At 41.6% G+C, this 21,942-nt stretch overlaps 1 protein-coding gene across 2 annotated transcripts in view; it reads left to right on the plus strand.

Annotated features, from left to right (window-relative positions):
* The window catches only part of zfpm1 (zinc finger protein, FOG family member 1), a 59,933-nt gene extending 39,953 nt beyond the window's left edge, over window positions 1-19,980 (plus strand). The window contains exons 4-10 of one of the 2 annotated variants that reach the window (XM_079465245.1): window positions 1,154-1,287; window positions 3,829-3,936; window positions 11,593-11,695; window positions 11,778-11,987; window positions 13,262-13,492; window positions 13,614-13,835; window positions 15,854-19,980. In XM_079465245.1, coding sequence (XP_079321371.1) covers window positions 1,154-1,287; window positions 3,829-3,936; window positions 11,593-11,695; window positions 11,778-11,987; window positions 13,262-13,492; window positions 13,614-13,835; window positions 15,854-18,165 — 3,320 coding nt within the window. In that variant the 3' untranslated portion in view covers window positions 18,166-19,980. The remainder of the gene's footprint in view (window positions 1-1,153; window positions 1,288-3,828; window positions 3,937-11,592; window positions 11,696-11,777; window positions 11,988-13,261; window positions 13,493-13,613; window positions 13,836-15,853) is intronic. The other variant, XM_079465246.1, reaches the window with a different exon arrangement.
* Window positions 19,981-21,942: the final 1,962 nt, after the last annotated feature.

Here is a 21,942-nt window from a genome sequence, read left to right on the forward strand (position 1 = left end):
AATGCAGGAACATTGAGGTTAAACATGCATTATATACTAATTTAAAAGAATATATATTTCAAAGACCCACCTGTCGTCCGTCACCATCTGCCAGGAAGAAACTCAACAGATTGCTTATGAAGGAATTAATATGGTATATTATAGTTGATCATTGGTTTGATAGTAATGGCTTCGGTGTGATATGATCATGTCATGTGATCGGTCAGGATGGATTCTGATGCTCAGCTTAGATTAGTAAACAGAGGAATCCATAATAAAACATTGAACTTCTGACCGCTGAAAAGCCAGACCCACTTCTGACTTCAAATATTTAATGAAGCTATGACCAAAAAAATTCTGCTATCGTTTTCTGTAATTCTAAGGGTTTCTGTCCAGCATGTGTCCTCTTGTTGAGCTCTCCGATTCACCCTCTTCTCTCTCACTTTCTCTCTCTCGCATTGCCCTCGTGCCCTCCCCTCGCTCCACGTCTTGGCTGTGGGAAAGCCGTTTTATCAGCGTCTGTCTGTTGTTCTCTGGTGGGGATAGATATAGAGAAGATAGATGAGTGTTTTGACATGGAGAGTGTTAGACAAACACTCTTATCGCTGTGGCACTTTAGCCCGACCCCCAAAAGCGAGGCTGGGGGGTTAAGCAGACCTGCATTGGGATGGAGAATCAGGAACTGGTGAATCACCATCACAGGTCAGCCTTTGTCGCTAACTAACATAAAGCGTGTGGCGTGGACGTCTGGGTTTTGTGTCAGCTGTGTCTCTATCTCTGTTTGTGGAGCTTGTGTTTGTTCCTGTGTCAGGCCTGTGTTTGTGACTCACCAAAGCCTTGACTTCCATGCCTGTTCTGCTTATCACTCATAGGAAGTACAAATGTTCTCCGTTTTGGGCCGGTGTCGGTGCTCGTGAGCATCACTCCCCCTAGTGGTCCTGACGCTTGAATTAAAGTTGAATTGATGTTTCACAGACTGAACTTGATTGTTACATTGAGTGTTGCTTTTTCTGTTTTTATCCTCCTGGTGAATTTGAGCTAACATTCATGTTTGGTACCTGTGCTACAGGATTGTTTGAATCCCTAACTCTATTAAAATGAACTATCAGTCCGGTACTATCGGTTCGAAGTACTAACACAGGCTTTCTCTTTCTGTATGTTCGTGTGTAAACAGATGATCTTATGCTGAGCGGGGCTGCTGATGACATCAAGGTCTTGGCTCTCAGGGATCTGCCTGCTGACACTGTGTGGGGTCCATTTTCTGGCAGCATCCAATCAGAGGAGCCCACCGATGGAACTACCAATGAGGTAAAGGAGAGATCACTACCACGTTTGATGCATCGTCATGTTTTTGTAATAATATCTTATTTTTTTAAAGAGACATTCCACCCAAAAATCTTTCACCATTAAAGGCCATTGCACAAATTTGCGTCCAAAATTTCTCACATAAATACGACCTCACATTGTGTCAATCACAAATACACACTGCCTCCGATATTTTCGTCAGTCATAAAAAATTCGGACTGGGTTTGATTTTCTGCGTTTCTTGCATCCGTAACAAGCATTTTGAGAGGCGTTTTGAATAACCATACGATACGAAATACTTAAAAAGCGCATACGACAATTTCAGACTGTATGTGCAAAGACCTATACTCTCCCTCGAGTCATTCCAAACCTGTATGACTTTTTTTCTCCTGCAGAAAACACAAAAATTATATTTTAAAGAACGTTGGTAAGCAAACAACATTGGAATCTTAAAATATCTTCTTTTGTGTCTCACAGAAGAGTCATACAGTTTTTTACAATGTGAGGATGAATAAAGGCTGACAGAGTTTTTACTTTTAGGTGAACTGTCCCTTTAACATAACATTTATTTCCACGATTAAGGTATTTGGGTAGCGGTCAGCAGGGTTTGGTGCACATGTGTAAGGACTTTGTGTTTTGCTGTGAAATCAGGAAGACCATGATCTTTCTTCTGTCTTTCTTCTGTCATGTGCTGTTGGTCCATCTGATCATGCGATGTCAGCTCTGGGAGAGGTTTCCTGGCTCAGGCCATGTTCTCAAACATTTCAGAGATAACGTTCACTGACACACAGACCCAAACGCTTTTAAACACAAGCATAGTTCCTCACTTGGCTGATTTCCACAGAAGATGGATGCTCACGAAATGTTGCTTACTGTACAATTTCAAAATGACAGCCATCTTTACCGTTCCTTATTAACTGATTTGGTTTAAGAGTATGTGTGCAGTTGTGGAAAACAAGAACGTTAGCGTTTATCACCCGCCCCCTTCTGCTAACCTATTAAATTGAAGAGAAATGGGTGGACGTCTGGCTTCTCACCGATTCAAAGTAAGAAATAATAATCAGGAGTAAGGGTGTACGCAAATGGCGAGTGTCACCTTTTGTCCCTGAACTGTGCTTGGACGTTTCTGGATGAGTTTGGCTGCAACACCACTCCCCCCCACCCCCCAGACGGACGCTTCTCTTTTATCTCAGCGTGGCGCCATCCTCCTGGACAACAAACCCCAGTGATTGATTTCTACTTGATAGGCTCTCATTTCTAAGATTTCATATATTATGAGAATTTGTATGGCTGGGCCCCCCCACGCTCCCCCTCCCTGTACCGTTCCTTCACCTCCTCCTAATCTCTCTCTCTCCCTTCCACTCTCGCTCACCCGCTTTTTTAAAAGAAAAATCTTGTTATCGAGGCAGGGCTTTGTTGATGATTTTCGGCTCAGAACTTTCACATTCGCATTCTATCGCGTTTGCTCTCGCTGCGCTATCTCCTCGTTGAAGGAGTGTGTATCTGGTGGAGATAGCGTGTCGAATCTCACATTCCTACGGCATCTCGCCGTCCCTCCACATCCTCCAGAGTCTGGAACTGTTGGGGTCATCGGCGTCGGGTCTGTCCTGTCACGGCTGCACGTTTCTCAGCAGTTTTGTCCGGGGTTTAAGCGGGGATGTTGTGGGTTTGCTTCCCAATAAAAAAAATGGTTAAGACATCTGTTTAAGTGTATTTGATCAGGGCACAGAAGCGGAGGTCAGGAGGTTGTTTTTGTAGTTGAGGCCTTGCAAAGGCCTGATTCGCAACTCAGATATTTGAAATAAAGGTTCAAATTCTCCCACACGTCCCGTTTTAACGGTTTTGTCAATTCTGAGGAATATGAGGTATCATTCTCTTAATATACCGTGAAGGATTTGTAAGCGTTATGGTGTGATGCACCAATGAAACTGCATTTTTGTTTCAACAAGCTGTCTTTCATGTAAATCCTCTTATTTGCATCTTTAGTGAAAGCACTCTAAATTATAGCTATTTGAATACAGTATATACCTGATAATCAACCTATACGAATGCTATATGGTCAAGCATCTCAGTTTGTACTGGTATCTTCATGTTATAATAGATTTTTATTTACGAATGAGTTACTTTTTATAAAACAGATTCAGTTTCTGATTCTTATCGGATAAGCTGTTGAAACTGTACACACACCTGTTAATGGATACACAGACACTTGTATTGACACACAATGGCTTGCAGTGAAAATTTCACCCAACAGTAACTTTTCAAGATCACTGAAACGCATCATCATTTCAGTCTTTCTGTATTAGTTCTTACTATCCGCATACCAGTGTATCACGAATGAAAAAACATGTTTCAATAAACATGCTAGTGCAAAACGGCTCCCGCTTTGTTCTTTACACTTCGACTTTCCTGTTATTTCATGGAATGCCGCCCATAGGCACGATTGTGGCTGGTGGGAAGTTCAAAGCGTTATCATGCACCGAGCGCCTTTTCATCATGTTTTAGAAACAAGCGTCCCAACTAATCCCCCAATAATCTCTCCAGGAGAACTGCTCCGATAAGCCCCGCCACCCACTGCTCTCCATCCCACTTTTTTGGGGGGGTACCAGCCTCCCCCAACAAACTCTGCCACCCCACAAAGGACACGTCAAGGTGAGCGCTCTTCATCTTCTCTCGCTCTTCCTCTCACACCAATCCTTCTTTCTCGCTCCAGCAGGGTTTGTTTACCCTCATACCTGATCTCTGGTTTATCTGTCAGTGGAATGATCTCGGAGAGCCACCCCTCGCTACACTTGCTTTTCCCTGAATGGAATGCATGAATACCCTTAATTATTGTCCTTCTTAATTGTCTGCATAATGATAAAAGGAAAAGCAAGTCAGGCTTTAAATGGGAGTCCAACTGGAGGTGTTACGTGTTGGCATCTGCACAGTCCCTGTGGGAGAAATGTAGGGGATGAAGTTTGGCCAATACATGGAGATGTTTGTGCTGAAAAGAAAGAAAGAAATAAGTGCAGAAATATAACTTGCTATGAAGATGCTTTATTGCCCCACGTCAAATGCAGTGAATATGTCATATGGAAAGAAATTCGAAGCAAAAGTGAATGTAAAAATAATTCACAGAAAAAAATAACAGAATAGAGATTTGGAAAGACATGAGGGTGAGGAAATGTTCATAGAATGAACTGTTCCTTCAACATGTCATGTGTACTTGGATTTGCAGGGTTTTCTCTGAAGAATAAGAAAGAGCATTAGAAAGAGCGAGCACGAGAGATAGGATTGGTGAGAGAAAGAGACAGAGAGAGAGGAAAAGCTTCCTCTATCTCCAAACCAGATCACCGGCAGATCAGGAGCCGGCTTTCCAAGAGTGCCTCATTTTCAAATCTCTTATCTCAATGTTTTAAGTATCAGAGTTTCTTATTTTTACATGTCATTTACATGCCACTCATTTCACCTTGATGCTGTTTTCTTGGAGGGGTGTGTATGCACAGTTGTGCTGCTTGAGTGTGTGTTAGGAATGTTTACAATGATCCAGTACAGTGCTGTAGTACTTGAGTCCGTACTCAAGACGTTTTTCTGTGGTCTCTGACTTTTCTTGGACTGACTTTTCAGATTTTCTCCTTCCAAACAAATCCATTGTTCCGTTAGTTGGTCTCTTTCCTCTTTGAGTAGGTTACTTTTGTGATGGGCGTCAAGCTGTAAAAAACGATTATAAATAATACTAAATGAAATAATACTAAATGACTGATTTAAGTATTCTGTTTCACAACGCTAAGATATTGTGCCAAATTAATCTGTTACTGTGAAGAATCAAGAACCTAACTAAAGGATGATCACAATAATGATGTTTGTTGAAACTTCTAGATTGTTTCAACATTAATTGCGGTGGCAAAATTGATGTTGATTCAAATGTCAACAAGCTGAGAATGTGAACATTTTCTATTGGAAGCCCATGTGATTGTTTCACTACAATAAAAAGACTGAAAATCTGAATTTGCACTTCGGCTTTGGGACACTGGTGAAATTTCTATACCTATAGTAAATAGAATTACCTATTTACATTGATCTGCTTTTTGATCATTACAAACAAAGTATGTGGTCTTGATTTTTGAAGTGGATTCTTTTTTCTGTCTATGTCTGGACCGTCTCACTTGGACTCGAACCTCTTTAGACTCGGCCTCGACTAGTCCTGGTCTTGGATTTGACAAAGGTGGACTTGACTACAGCCCTGATCCAGTAATATTAAATTCTAAAATATTATTTCACAAATATTAGCTATTACAGCCATATGCTTTCATCCGGGAGTTTTTGGTCCTCACGTTGCATCTCGTGCTGATTTTCGGGCATCCAGTGCTGTTGCATTTGTAAGGTTTTTGTCGGTTCTTTGATGCTAAATCTGTTTTTTGAATGTGCATTCCAATTAATACCAATCAAACTGCAGTTGGTTTGTTTTGATTTAAGCCATAATAACAAAAAGCTAACTAACACAACAAAACACGATAACATAATATTAAGACATGATTTTTGAAACATCTTAAAAACTGAATAAACAAATTTTGGAACCAAAGGTTGGAAAAAATAAAATTTCAAAGACCATTTTCAGGTTTTCTGAAATTACTATTTATAGGTATTTGTTGAGGGAAAATTATTATTATTTAGTGAACCAAAACATATTTCTCCCAAATTTCAAATATAAATATTGTTTCTTTGCATTTGTTTGCATATATTGTTTCGGACCTCAAATACTGCAAAGAAAACAAGTTGATATTAACTTTAAAGTAATGCAATATTTGTACATTGTATTTTTGAAAAGTGAAAAAAGATTTTACCTAGATAAAATAGATTTTTATCAGTTTTCATGTGTCTTGTCATGCTGTCAGTCTTTCACATTGCTGTTGGATGACTGTGTCACTTCTGAGGTTTGATTTAGTTTAAATTCAACAGACACTAGACTGGAATGGCCACAACACATCTAGAAATGTAAAAAAAATTGGAATGATCTATTGAGTTTGAACACAAAACACAAGGTTCACCTGATTCAATTTGAGACACAAGTTCGGTTAAAAGCAGTTAGTCATTGTGTCATTAATGTAGTCTACTGTCAACGTTAAAGACAAAGTATGTTGAGTATTTCATAGTTTCCAGAGTGCGCAGTTCATTCAGTTATATGCTAGCGAGACCTGAAAAAAGAGAAAGATGGAGAAAAGTAAAGAAGAAAAGAGAATGTGTGTGTGTGTGTGTGTGTGTGTGAGAGAGAGGCGGATGAGAGAAGGATTCTGATTGTAATCGCTCTTCCTTTTCTTCTCTGTATTTTTGGAGGATTCACACACTGACCTCTTTGTTTGGGACAGTATGAACCCCCTTTTCAACCCCCCCAGCCCCCTTTTGGGAAAGAAACCATTTCCTGTGGAGAGCAGATAGAGAGAGGGGCAGAAAGCAAGGGGGATGGAAAAGTGAGAAAGGAGTGTGTGGAGAGATACGGAGAGGAATAGATAGCGGGAAGGAGATGGAGACAAAGAGTGTGGCAGAGCATGAAAAGAGGGATATGGACAGATGAGGAGGAGGATAAAGGTGGAGATAGAGAAACAGGAACAGAAGAAGATAACGATGGAGGAAAAACGCAGAAAAATGAGAGTGAGCGAGAGTAGTGAAGTAACACACAGTTGGCGCCTTAGTTTACTTAATCTGTATCTTCATTCGGTTGTGAATCGTGAATTCAGGGATCATTTTGTTTTTGTGGTGCATTCATGGAATTTGTGGAGGGCTGGAGAGTTGAAGTGCACTATTAGTGGACTATTTAGTACACTTTTAGTTTACTATATAGAAATTGTGATGTCATTCCACGTCAGGTGTTATTTTTCTTCTCAATAGTGTTCCCTCACAGAACACTGCAGGATTTCATATCGTGAGATACATGCTGTCATATCTTGAGCAAACACCTTTTAAACCCTTGTTCCACACTATCATAATGAGCATCAGTTTTAGTGTATTTGCACACAGTTTAATACCTTTCTACCATGTTAAACATTTACATGCGGAGCATATGGAGTCTGCGTTCAGAAATGTCCTCTGGCTACCAGACGATGAGTTCGGTCAATTTGTTTTAATTGGGTCTGTAAACCTGGGTGGATTTAACTCCGGGTCATACTGTAGGGTCACGGAAAGATATCGCACTCACTTCTGAGGAGAAACCATTTTTTCTCTAGTTTCTGCGAAACGAAATCGTACAGGAATAATTTGCATTCAACTTTTATCAGCGTTGGAGGAAGGCGTTTTTAAGAACGATAACAGCGCACAAAGCCCGACTGCGTGAGCATGTTGAATGTGCATGACGCTGATGCACAAGCATGTGTCTGTTTGTCTGTGAGTTGGAAAGGTGCGTCTACATCTTTTACTGTCGGTGTGCATGTGTAAGGAGTGTGGGGGGTGGCTGCTGGTTAATATCAGACCAAATAATTAGATTCGCTATCAGGGCGGCGGCAGCAGTGTGGGGATCAGGCAGATTAAAGCACGGCCGTCGTCGTTAATATTCATGAGGGAGCAGGGCTCGGACGAGGGGCTTAGTCTGTTCCTCAAAGCTGTGCACTCGACAGGGTTTAAAGCGTCGCACTCAAAGTACCCTAGTTTCTGCGTGTGAGGGAGTGGGTGGGGTATTCACCTGCATTAGGGTTACACTCTAGCGTTCTTTCTTCATTGTGGTCATTATCGTCTCCCTCGCTGGACCTGACTGTGGGGTTAGTGGGGTTAGTGTGACTGTGGGGCACATGCTATTTCAGTACGGTCAAAATTCGAATGCATCCTCATATAATAATTTGGGGAGAATCTTTCCGGGATTATATTTCAGATAAGTGTTTGACTGATTCTTAAACTTTTGTTTCTCCTATCACATTGGTGGCTACATCATTGGTTTCAGACCACATGTGATTCAACAATCATGTTATCTGAATACGTTTAGATTAGAGATAGACAAACTGCTCTACAAAGTTGTCATCTCCGAAATATTGACGACATTTTAGCCCTCTGTTAGCCTCCGTAGTGCTTTGAAGGGGAGGGGTGGAGTGAGGCGTTGGTTGCAATTCGCAACTTCACCACTAGATGCCGCTACATTTCATACTCTGCCTTAAGACTCACAATGGGTACAAACTCTCTCTCTGACTCCCTACATTCCTATTTTGAGTGTGATTTATTGACCAAATAATTTGACAAATCTATTGACAACCGTGGCGTAGTGAAAATCCAACATCTTAGAAAGACATCGTTTTTTATTTATATTTACATTCATGCGTTTGGACGCTTTTACCCAAAGCAACTTTCGGTCAATTCAAGGTGTACGTTATCAGAAAGTGTCTTCCTGGGTCTCGAACCCACAGCCTTTACACAATACTCATCATGCTCAATTGTTTTTAAGAATAGGTAGAAAGCCTTGTTTAATTGAAAATAGCACCTTGGCATTAGTATATCAACAATAAAGAAACTATCTATGCTTTAATGTGACAAAGTTCTGATCTTAATAAACTGTTTGGCACAGCCTCAACACGTCACACCTTCTACAGTATGTGGTGATGCTTTAGGTTGCTTCTCTACAGCAGGAGCTGGAAAACGTTTATAGGTATGGAAGCAATAACAGGAAATTAAACACAGAAGAATTCAGGAAGACATCTGTTGCACTACGACTGGGAAGGTGATTTTTCCATAAGACTCGATTCAAAAAAGGTGGACGTAATGTGATCATTGCGTTATGTACTGTACCGGATCACCTGACCATTGATTTCCTCTATTTACCAGTTGAGATATGGACCCCCTCTGTTCGCCTTGATCGCTATGAACCGCTTCTTGTTCACTATTCATAGTGGGTCACAACCATTTACTTCTTCATTTACTCTCCGTGTGCATCTGCGTGTACAAATCTGCGCATCGACGCGCTCGCGTGTGTGTTTAATTAGAGCGAGCATTTGTCTGGAAGTGTTTTGTCAAAGGCGAGGTCTGACCACGCTGCCCTCTCCTTTTGTAAAGCTTAAAGTCGAGTCGTTAAATGAGTCTGAAACAAATTAGCAGAAGCACGCAGCACTTATGCCACAGACGGCTCCAGCATTGGGTTTCAAATTAAAACAAAAGGAGCCCTATCTGCTCATCAGCACTAGTTCCCCATGAAATACAATACGGACCGTATCTTCGGGCCAGAACAGACAGAATTAGAAAGAAACCCTTCAGCTGTCCTCTTCTGCTGCCCGTCTCTTCCTCTCAACCCGTCGACTGGTGGCTTCTAATCCTGCTTAACACATTTCAACTAATGGCGTTTCAATTTCTCGTGTCTTTTTAAGTTGATTTGGCAGCGTGTCGATCATATAATGACTAGTTTTCCCAAAGGGGAGTCTTAAACTAAGCGTAGTGAATGAAGGACCGTGAATGAAGGTTTTCCTAAACATAAGGTTATTAATGAACCGGCACTACGAAACTGCTGCCACCTAGTGGATCGGATCAGAGACAATCTGCTCTGAGGCAAGAAGAATACTTTTTAAGTCCATTATCAAGAATTTTTGTCTGAAAGACAGTTAATGTGCCTGGTCTCCGTTTTCACTACATAACAGTCTTGTGTTGGTGGTGGGTTTTTTTTATGCGAGTTAGTTATCGCCCACACACAACTTTTGGCTTTTGCATATTAGCCTACGGTCATTTTCCAAAAAGAAAAACATGTGGTTGAAAATTAAACGATATTACCCGCATCGTATACCCTTTCAACCGTTATTGAGCTTCTTTTTTTTTCTTTGAACAAAAGCTGTCTGTTATTTAGCAGAAGGGCAGATCATTCCACAAATGTGGAACGGATCCAGAGAAGGTGTTAGAGGAATTTTTATTCCCTTTTTGGGATGGCACTACAAGAGGGTAGAGATTTATTGGATCTTCCCTGTAAATGGGTCACCCCTTTTAACATGATAATTCTTCATCAGTGTTTTAGATAGGCACTAGTGTAACTTAAGGACATTGAGAAAATAAATATTGGAAGATGAATTATAATAAACTGTAAAACAGTTGCCTAGTCTAAAAAAACAAGTCTTTGAATGTGTTTTTGTATTTCTTTCAACCAACTGTAACAATAAAGATACTAACCTACAGTTATTACAACAGAGCATGTCCACATGCAATAAAATAGGATGCATAATGACAAACAAGTGGCAAGAGAAATTGCTAATAAATATGCTGGTTAATGCGTAAATGGGCTAAAGCTGTTTGAGAGCTTCTGTTGTCAGGATACCTTAAAAATTAAAATGTATGAAAAGTCTATTTAGACTTAAATGAAACAATTACAAAACATTTGTTTTATTTACAGAAAACGCACATATCAATATATAATATACAAGTAAGCTGATAGTTGTCTCAGTACTGGCATCAGCATTACTGTTCACTGAGCATATTAAACAGAACACATTATGAGCTCTCCCTTAGCCTAAGCACAAGCACCAATCTTCTGAATGATGGTAACCACGAAATTGAAAAAGACAACGGAACAATAAACACTATCAAGTCCTTCATTTTATTGTAAAGCACATAAAATAGCACTTTTTCACAAAAAGGACTCCTAATGCGGTTGCATGCAAAGCATGCTGGGAATTCTATATTCACTTCTCAGTTAGTAAAATGAACTAAAATAATGTATGTAGTCCCACCACAAAATAATTAAGTAAAGATCCTTTTATACAAGTTGAAGTGGGTTGAACGTGATAAAATTAAATTGAATTCACTCAAGAATTTGTGCATTTAGAATTCCGAGTATTTGTTCTATAATTTTAACTAGAATTTTGTTTACAAACAGTTTAATCAATGAATTTAATAAAATCTATTACGACACAGAATCATTTCCCACAGTGTAGGGTAGTCAATGTGGCCAAGAACTGTTTGGTGAAAGGCATTCTTCCAAATATCTGTGTTTAGAATTTTATAGTTTTATTTCATTAACACTGCATATAGGAATTTATAGTCTGTCTGATATTTGACCTGTGTTTTGACTTGCATGACCTTATATGTTTTGCTTATAGTAAAAAAAAATTTGTACAGCTGCTTTGCAACAATGAAAATTAGAAAAAGCGCTATATAAATAAAGCTGACTTGACTTGACTTGACTTGCTTTGACTTTACTTGACTTGACTTGTTTATCAGCACAAAGAAATGTATACACATTTGCAACAACTTGAGGGTGAGTAAATGTTGACAGAATATGAATTTTGGTGGGAACTGTCCGTTTAACAGTCCCATTTAATCTTGCCTGTGCACTTCTAGAAAGCTGACTATATTTCTCTTTGTGTTTTTTTCCAGAGCTCTTTTATGTCTTTGGAGTGTGAAGACGCAGACTACTGGCTCCAGAGAATACCTGTGACTTCATGCCCCACGGAGTCAAACTGCACCATCTACAGTCAGGGTAAGAATTAAACGCACCCCTCTCTAATCACAGGTGTCTTAAATCATTATTTTGAAAGTAACATTGGTTGTTTATTTTACAGGAGGAGCATTATTCTGTAAGCTCACACAGGACCTTTCCAGCGGCAATGCACTTGTGGCGAGGCTGTCCTGCTCTACTGCTGATCATTCGAAGACGGGCGCTGTACGGGTGAAGGAGGAGCCTGCGTATCCCGCTGCTCTGCACTCAGAGATCCAGCTCCTCCCACAGCAGGCTGGCATGGCTGCCATCTTAGCAACTGCTGTGGTTAACAGTGAGTCACAACTTGTTGATAAACACAACATGCCTTCACAGTTTCTTCATGCGTTTTTTATTTGTATGTTTTTTAAAGGGATGGTTCATGTAGAAAATTACTCAACCTTGTTGTTAAAGAAATGGTGCTTTGTATGATGAGACAAGGTAGCCCACGATGTACTTGTATTTAAATGAAATTCCAAAACATCGGTATCTCAAACTGCAGTGTTCAAAAAAGAAATGGAAAATAACACTGTTGTCGAAGTTAACAACTATTTTAATGTTTTAAAAATATATTTTTTACATTTGTTTATTCAATGTTTTATAATAATACATGTAATACATTTGTTAATATATGTTAAAAATATAATTTTCAGTCTAATTTTAATTTAGATCAGCCAAATGAGGCACATTTATTTGTGTTTTGGTGTCTGCAGACAAATGAAGTAAAATCCAAATGTTGCAACATGGATTTAATGTTTACTGTATGTGGTTTGTCACTGTCGCTTGTCATTAAGGCTTCTCCACCAGTAGGTGGCAGCGTTGCTTCAGTTCAGACAGTGATAAAGCTTTGACGGGTACAGTACATAATGCCCTCTCCTTTACTTCAGTGAAAGTGTGGGGAGTGGGAGTGGATGCTGTGATGAACACATAAATGAAACACGTCATGCTGTGATGAACCCGTGAATAATCACTGTTAATAAGGCTAAAGGGTAAAACATGATCAGGCCGACACGGTTCACGCTGCATTAGATAGGCTAGTTGAAAGGGATAATTGGGACAATGCATTTGTTATCAAATGTAAAGGCGTTCAACATGTGTGTGTAATCGTCCCTATCTGATATCAGGATACATCACAAACTAGATGTGCCCGTTGCCATGGAGATCTTTGCTTTTTTTGATTTATAATTGTGTGCAAGCGTATGTAAATGCTTATTTATTGTTTAGTGTGTGGATATATATATATATGAAGCCGCTGCCATACAAAACATCACACATCATGCCACCTACGATGAAATGCATCAATTGTCCATTATACGTGTTTGATAAATAGCATATCAGAATGACTCCGTACAGTGTAAGAAAACTATAACTTAATAAAATGGGTGCAGTAAGTTCATTCAGTGAATCCATATCCCAAATCCAATGGTGCACTCTCCTCTTGAGCAGAACTCCTTCTTTGAACATCCTCTCAAAGAACCCTTCTAATCTTGAAAAATGGCTGAGTTGTTGGAGGCTTGTTGCTTTTGTTTTCTTACTGGTTGTATTTTGTTTGTGTGTTTGTGTGTGCAGAAGATATTTTTCCATGTAAAGACTGTGGAATCTGGTACAGAAGTGAGAGAAATCTCCAGGCCCATCTCATGTACTACTGTGCGAGCAGGCAGAAGCAGCAGACCGCTGCCTCTCCTCCACTGGACAAGCCTAAAGATTCGTACCCCAACGAGAGGCTTTGTCCCTTCCCACAATGCAACAAAAGCTGCCCCAGCACCAGCTCTCTGGAGATCCATATGAGAACTCACAGTGGTAAGACGCGTCTCTCTTTTCCCCTTATCAAACACTCTTTCATATATTTTGATGGTGTTCTAATGAAGAGCTCCTCTAATGTCTGTTTAGTAAATAATAATTTGGCTTGTCTGTGTTTCAGGAGAGCGCCCGTTTGTGTGTTTGATTTGCCTGTCGGCTTTTACCACTAAAGCGAACTGTGAGCGGCACTTAAAGGTCCACACGGACTCACTGAACGGCGTGTGTCACGGCTGTGGTTTCATCTCCACAACACGAGACATTCTGTATAGTCACCTGGTCACGAGTCACATGGTTTGCCAGCCTGGATCTCAGAGTGAGGTGCACTCACCCAAACTGCCTACAGGTAGCTACAGGTTCTTTAACAGTACTTTTCAAACTTTACTTAAAGAGACAGTTCACCCTAAAATAGACATTCTGTAATTTACTCACCCTTGGGGGATTTCCAAATCTGTACACATTTCTTTGTGCTGATGAACACAGAGAAAGATATTTGTATGAATGCTACAGTTCTGGCCACTATTGACTACCATAGTAGGATAAATGACAATGGTAGTGAAAATTGCCCCAGAATGGTTTGCATTCCTAGATTCTTCAAAATATCTTCTTTTGTATTCAACAGAAAAAGCTATTTTTCCTAATGTGGTAGTCAATGGTGCCCCAGATCTGTTTAGTTACAAGCGTTCTTCCAAATTTCTTTCTCTGTGTTCATCTGAACAAAGAAATATTTGGATTCATTTTTAGGGTGAGTAAATTAAGACAGAATTAAACATTTTGGGCTACACCTTTGTTATTGTTTTGCCATCTTGCCATATCGAGCCTTGAATGTTAAAAATAAATATTGCTAATAATCTTACTTACATACTACATTTATTTATTACTTACCAAACTTTTTAGTCAGCCTTGAAATGCAAAGCTCATTGTGTCTATAAAGTTTATATTGCTCTTGTTAAAATAATTTCTAACTAGACCTGACATGAAAAGGTTTTTTTTTCCATATATAGACACTGGTTTTCTATTTATACCCCGCCCACAGTGAAATCGCACTGGTCCAAAGTCATGCCTCAGTTAGTTGTACATTAACTTGAAAATATCACTGATGTCCTTCTGAATATCTCCATATTTGTGATTTGTATTTTTTGCCTTAATTCATTAATATTAGTCACTCTTTATGTTTGTCACATGTTTTTCAAATAGCAATGCAAGATAATGTATTATAAAAGTGCTTATGATCAGTATTTAATCATTTTAAAAGTACTTTGTTGTTTTTGATATCCTGAAAAACTGTGAATTTGGACATCCAAGTTGGCTTTGCATTTGTTGTGCAAATTATTTATCTGTAGAATCTCATTTTGTCACGCTGAGTTAGGACATTGTGTAAAACATCTGACCTGACATGTCCCTTTGTAACAGGAAGGAATTTTTGGTATGCTGTTTTTCAAGTTGCTTTAGCAACAAGAAAAATGTTAATTACTAGAGGAATTAGAGGATAAAACATCTTCTCACATTAAACTTGCTTATAATTTGCAGTCGGTTTGTATTAAGCATGGCAATGACTCATATGCTCAAATATACCTCATATCTAAACACAAAAAATACATTGGAGAGAGATGAAAAGTTGATTCAAGACTACATCCAGGGGCGTTTCCATCAGCCATAGGAACTGACAACTTTTTATGTGATTTCCTAAACTAGAGCTAGAAAATGTTATATTAATTTAATTTCTGAAAATACAGAACACACATGTTTTTCTAAGCAATTTAACACTATCGACAAAGGCTTTCCTGAGACATTTTCCTCTAACGTTAATAAAAGGCTGGGAATATACCGTGTTTTTACCTCTGACCTCCCTCAAACTCATCAGCTCCTTTCTGCTTCCATTTCCCTGCATAACACAAACAACTTCGGATGTCCATCTACAGTGGCTATTAACAATCGAGTCAAAATACCATGATATTTTTAGAAACTTGCTTTAGTTTCGTCATAATTTCATAGCCTACCTCAGTCGCCTGCCGTCGCCCTTGCGCACTTGTTTGTGGACCGGTTAAAATTGTATTTTCGCCTTTACAAGCGTGAATTGGGTTACTACGTTGCATAGATCAGTTTTTTGCCACTATTATCAATGTACTGTAAATGATTACACTAAATAAAAGCTTAATTGTATAAACTTTAACTTGAATGTATACTGGGGCACAGCAGATTGGGGTCTAGCGAAGCCCCTGGCTATGTCTTCACTGTCAGACTTTTTGGAACTCATAAATGACTCAGTTAGACTCAATAGATTTTCAGATCTATTCACCTGATGTGTTTTTTCTTCGCAGTCAATCCTATATCTAATTATTCATCATCTTCTCTTTATAACAGGCTTGAGTCCAGGAGACTCTGGAATTGTTCTGAAATGTCAAGTGTGCGGCTACTCCGCAGAAACGCCTGCCCTACTCCAGCAGCATGTCCACACACACCTAGAAGTGAGGGTTCCGGCAGAAAGAAGCCCTACGCCTCGTCAAAGCAGCACCCCCTCCTCTAAGCTCCCAGACCCTCTGGATGGAGAACCCGCTGCCTGCATGTCCAGACCAGACTCGTCCAGCCCGGGTGCCAATGGCAGCTCTGCCTCTCATGGCTACAGTCCCCTGAACCAACTCAACATCAAAGAGGAACCACGGTCAGATTATGAAACCGATTCGAAGGAGGAAGAAAGAGTAGGCAGCCCTCACGGAAACGCTGTGAAGACGAGTACGTCTCAGTCTACTTCACCTAAGAGCCCCTCGGTGGTGGCAGTTAAAGCAGAGCCCACCAGTCCCACTCCAGGTTCCAGCCCCGTACATCCCGGAACAGCTGGTTCGGTTCTCCCTGGAGGTGCGATGTTCTTGCCCCAATACGTATTTAGTTCTGAGGCTGCCATATTGCCCCAAGCATCCGAGATTTTGGCTAAAATGTCAGAGATGGTCCACAGTCGGATTAAACAGGGCCAGGGAGCAGCGGCTGGACCGCAGGCCTTCTACCCACCCGGTTCTCCCGCCAGCGTTCACAAGGGAGCCACTTGCTTTGAATGCGACATCACCTTCAACAACATCAACAACTTCTATGTGCACAAGAGGCTTTACTGTTCCAGCAGGCATCAGCAGGGGGAGGCTGCAGGCGTTGTGAAGGAAGGGGCACCCGCCACAGCCGCACCTCCTGCTGCCCACGCCACTTCACCTCAGGCCAGACCTGTTAGCCGCACGGCCTCGGAATCACCCAGCTATTCCGACCCTGCCCCAGGAGGCACGGCCTCAGAGCCCAAAACAGTGGAGGTGAAGAGTGAGGAACCAGGGATGAAGGATGCCACCTGCTCCTCTTCCTCAGAGGGGGAGGGGCCTGGAGGTGGACAGGCGAGTGAGGGTAGCCAGAGCCCGAGCGGGTCTGCTGAAGACCTCGAGGACGATCTAACTCGCACGTTCTGCCAAGCCTGCAACATTCGTTTCAGCCGGCATGAAAACTACACCGTGCACAAGCGATTTTACTGCGCCTCAAGACATGACCCCTCCAACCATCGGTCTCATTCTGGCAAGACCGCCTTCCTACCCCAACCTATCCGCACACGTAAGCGCAAGAAGATGTATGAGATCCATATGGCTCAAAGCGAGGCTTTGGCCAACGCTGCTGCTTTGACGGCAGCAACTGGCCTGGGGGTGAAACAGGAGGTTTCTTCCGTTCCTCCGCACTCCCACGTGTCTGTGACCTCCAGTCCTGAAGGCGATGGCCCCATCGACTTGAGTAAAAGACCCAGACTAAGAGAGAACCCGAGAGGGACCAGCGTTCCCGGTGTGCCCCTAACCGACTACCACAAGTGTACCGCCTGCAGCATTAGCTTCAACAGCATTGAAAACTACCTGGCGCACAAGACCTACTACTGCCCAGCGACCACCCTACAGCCCCAAACGCTGGAGCAACTCAGCCGGCTAAAGAGACCCACCTCCACCTCACCCAAGAACCGCGGCGTGGACTTTCACCCAGATGCAAAAATGGGCAAAACTGCAGCGGTTGCAAACCCATCTGAGTCCACCCCTCTTAATGCGGCTCATGGAGCGAAGACCGCCAGCACCCCTCCAGTGGTCTGTCCATACTGCCCTCCCAACAGGCAGCTAACCTGCGACCTTGTAGAGCATTTCAAAATGGCTCACGGTCTAGTGATCACGCTACCGCAACATCCCGAGACACATTCGGCTGGAGTCAGTCCCAGTCCGAGTCTGAGCCCACGTGATGCAGCCCCTCTCACCCCTGCTAAACTGAGCACACGACCCCATAGGGACAGCGTGAACGGCCAGAGCATTAAACTAGAAGCCACCTCGCCCTCCTCACCCTTGCTTAATGGAAACCCTCCAGAACAGCAATCCGTAGGGGCGTCTCCCACTGACCTGTCTCCCACCAGAGTTCCTTTAACTGTGTCACCTGTGCCTGAGATGGGGCAGTTAGGCCACACCCCTATTCCCGTGCTCATTCCTGAAAAGGCGGCTTTGTTGCTTAGCCACGCCCACACGGCTTCAGCCATGGCCAAAACGCCCCTCGCCTCCCCTCTGCAGAATGGAAACACGCGCTACTGCCGGCTGTGCAACATCAAATTCAGCAGCCTGTCCAATTTCATTGCACACAAAAAATACTACTGTTCCTCCCACAGTGCCGAACACGTCAAGTGAGTCTACACGGTCACTTCTGCCATTCCTCTCATGCATAGAAGTGCCAATCACGGCACCGCCCGACCTCATATGGACAGCGCGACAGCAGAACTGTTACTAGCCAGACACGGAGGTCTCTGTGCCGATTCCTTTGTTTCTGGTGTTGTTACTTATGGTAACTTATTACACGTTATGGGTCAAGTTTGTATTACACTAAGAGATGAGACTACTTGCTCACAGAATACGCCCCCGATTTCTTATTTCCACACACCTGCAAACTTCTTTCTTTCTGGAGATTTACAACTCTGAAGGTGCATTTGCCTTTAAATCGTTTTGAAATGTGTTTAATCAAGGTTCGAGCTGGTTTTTATTGATGACATTGTAAATTGGTAAAATTTTGTTTGCCTGAGCCATGCTTGTTTTTGTTTATCATTTTCTTTTTCTAAATCACTGATTTAGGGTCAAAGCAGACCCCCACTGGAGGTCTTTATATACCTCGGCCTGTGAATCTTCAGTCATTCTTTAAAAACTGTACAACCCAGATTAAATTCTCAACTGGTTACCTGTTCGAATTGAAAGATTTTGAATTGTAAAAAATGTGAAGTTGTTTTAAGTCCTCATGCTTTCAGTTAAATACTACCTATTTTCCTATTATTAAGTAGTACTTTTTATTTGTCATACTGTCGAAAAGAAACATTTCAATCTTAATGTGATATAGTTTCTTCTTGTACTTTCTGGAATATGTGTCATGTTTTTCACATCAATCATTTGGACTTGAGAAGTAAATATGTAAGTGTTGTTGTAGTAAGACACACACACACACACACACAGTCTGTGTCTGTATCTGGTCATGGCTTCCAAACATTTATTTAACAGATGGCTGTGCTTTCTGAATCTTTATAAAGGACTGTGATGAAGTTATAGGGTTTTAATTTTGAAAGGTGTAAGATGTTTGTTCTCTGGTCACCAGCTCCCTTCAACGCAAAACATTCTCTGCTTCAAATGCGAAATACTTTTGACCTAAAAAAGGGTCTCTGGGCGAATTTCACTCTCATGAACGCACGTGAGAAGGCGCTTGTGGCTCTTTTTTAACCTGAAAATGAAGTATAGTACAGAAAAAACTCATATCATTGTCTTGCACACTGTCGAACGATGTTGAAGGCCACTATAAGCGAGAGAATTGAAAACTCGATCAGTAAGGTTTTCCTGGCAACCGGATTGCTTTGTTTCTCTTTCATTTTTGCATTCTCTGACTCACTGTTTAATTTTCCTCCGTACGTGCGTAAGTTAAACTACAGCGTCATGCAATCTGTCCTTGCGAGCTGGCTACCCTGGCAAAGCCTTAACAAAAACTCTCGTCAACATGTCTGCAACAACGGGTCACCAACTTTCACAATGATCCTCAATCTACCCCACCAAGTGGACTTTGTGTATGTTACCAGTGCTATTTTCCATTTTCCTTGTTACAAAAGCAACCTAGACAGGAAAACGCAAAACTCAGTTTGAATTTCTTGAACGGTGCTGTACCTGTTGTCAATTCACACAGAGGTGTTTACAATTCCATCATTTAATAATTTAGCAACTGTCACAAAGTCCAAAAGAACAGTGCTGAATGCCCTATTTTGACCTTTGCTAATCCCTTTTCTATTGCACTGTGTTGTACAAAAAATGCTGAATGTTTAGTTTTAGAAGCTTTTTTGTATTGTATTTATGTTTTTAAAGCACTTTTTCTTGTCCTGAACCCTTCCCTGAAGGACTTACTCGCGAACATTCTGACACAAGTGAAAGATAATTAAAATACTTTGTGAATAATTAAAAATGTCGATGGAAAAGTAATGAATGTCAAACATTTTCTTTGGGGTTGTTTATTTCAGCTACAAGAAGTTCCACTACACATTTTTGTCCAAACTATGCATGGGAAATAAAGAGTCCAGAAGGACATTCAAAGTGCAAGAAAACTTGTCGTACTCATCTATTTCCAAGCAGTTCTTAAGCCCATTTTTACTGGAAGCACTTTTAAATACTTAATACAGATTTAAAAGGATAGTCCATTCAAAAATGAACCTTGGACTGTCACAATATCAGATTACATTACATTTAGTCATTTAGCAGACGCTTTTATCCAAAGTGACTTACAAAGAGTTCGGGGAGCAATAAGCGATATGTCATAAAAGAGCAATAGTACATTAGGTGCTAATACGAAGTTACTAGTTTCAACAAAATCTAGACCACTACCTGTTGAGAGAAGAGGGTTAGTGTAATATTCGTTTTTTATTTGTCTGTCAAGTATTCACAGAAGAGGTGTGTTTTAAGTAGTTTTTTGAAGGTTGTGAGAGATGTGGTTGACCGGACCGAGTTAGGAAGAATGTTCTGTTCCACGAGGAAGGAGTTGTGAATGAGAATGAGCGGGAAAGCGATTTACTGCCCTTATGAGAAGGCAATACAAGACGCCGCTCGTTTGCTGAACGCTGATGGGGTGTAGGAGTGTTGGACGGTATGAAAGTATGCCGGTGCAGATCCAGTGATAGTCCTGTATGCAAGCATCCGTGACTTGAATCAGATACAGGCTTCAACTTGTAGCCAGTGGAGAGAGATGAAAAGGGGTGTCACATGAGCCCTTTTGGGCTGTTGGAAGACGAGGCGTGCTGCTGCATTCTGAACCATCTGGAGTGGTTTGATAGCCTTTGCAGGAAAACTAGGCAAGGAGAGCATTGCAGTAGCCCAACCTTGAGATTACAAGTAGTGGTGCTGCATGCTAAGTGAGATAGGGTCTAGCCTTTCTAATGTTAGACGAGGCATATCGGCATGACTGCGTTGTCTTTGCAATGAGATCATTGAAGGACAGTTGGTCATCAAGTATGACTCAGAGGTTCCTGGCTGTTTTGAAGGGGTTATTGTGGTATTGCCAAGTTCGATGTTGAGATTGTGTGTTGCATCGTGGGCTGTGCCGGAATTACGAGTAGTTCTGTCTTGGCAGGGTTCAGCTGGAGGTGATGCTCTTTTATCCAAGCTGAGATGTCTTCAAGGCAGGCTGTAATGAGAGCTGATACAGTGGTATTGTCTGAGTGAAACGAGATGTACATCTAGGTGTCGTCAGCATGACAGTGATAGGAGAAGCCGTGTGCCTGTATGATGGGTCCCAAGGATGTTGTGTAGTTGGAGAAAAGGAGGAGTCCAAGAATCGATCCCTTTTGGGACCCCAGTGATCATGTGGTGAGTAGTGGACAGCGAGCCCCTCCATAACACCCTGCCGGATCTGCCGGAGAGGTAGGATATGAACCAGCCGAGAAGAGTGCCTGAGATTCCTTGAGATGACAGGGTTGTTAGCAGTATCTGGTGATTGACAGTGTTGAACGCTGCAGATAAGTCTAGAAGAATCAGGAGCGAGGATTTAGACTCCACCTCGGCTAGCGAGTCTGTGACCGATAGTAGTGCAGTCTCAGTGGAGTGGCTTGTTTTGAAGCTGGACTGCTTGTCATCCAGTAGTTTAATCTGGGATAGGTAAAAAGACACCTGGTTGAAAACTGCCCTTTCAAGTGTTTTCGCAATAAATGGGAGGAGACAGACAGGCTTGTAACTGTCGGTAGTAGAGGGGTCCAATGTGGGTTTCTTAAGTAGGGGTCTGTTAGAATGCGGATGGAAAAGTGCTGTGAGCAGGGAGGTGTTGATGATATGTGTGAGTTCTGGTGTGTGTGTGTGCTGGATATGGCCTGGAGGAGATGGGAGGGGATTGGGTCAAGGGGACAGGTGGTGGGGTTGCTGGAGAGAAGTGTGACTACAGTGTCAGTCAGTGGGGCG

The sequence above is a fragment of the Barbatula barbatula genome (assembly GCF_947034865.1).
Source record: "Barbatula barbatula genome assembly, chromosome: 10".
NCBI classification, from domain to species: Eukaryota; Metazoa; Chordata; class Actinopteri; order Cypriniformes; family Nemacheilidae; genus Barbatula; species Barbatula barbatula.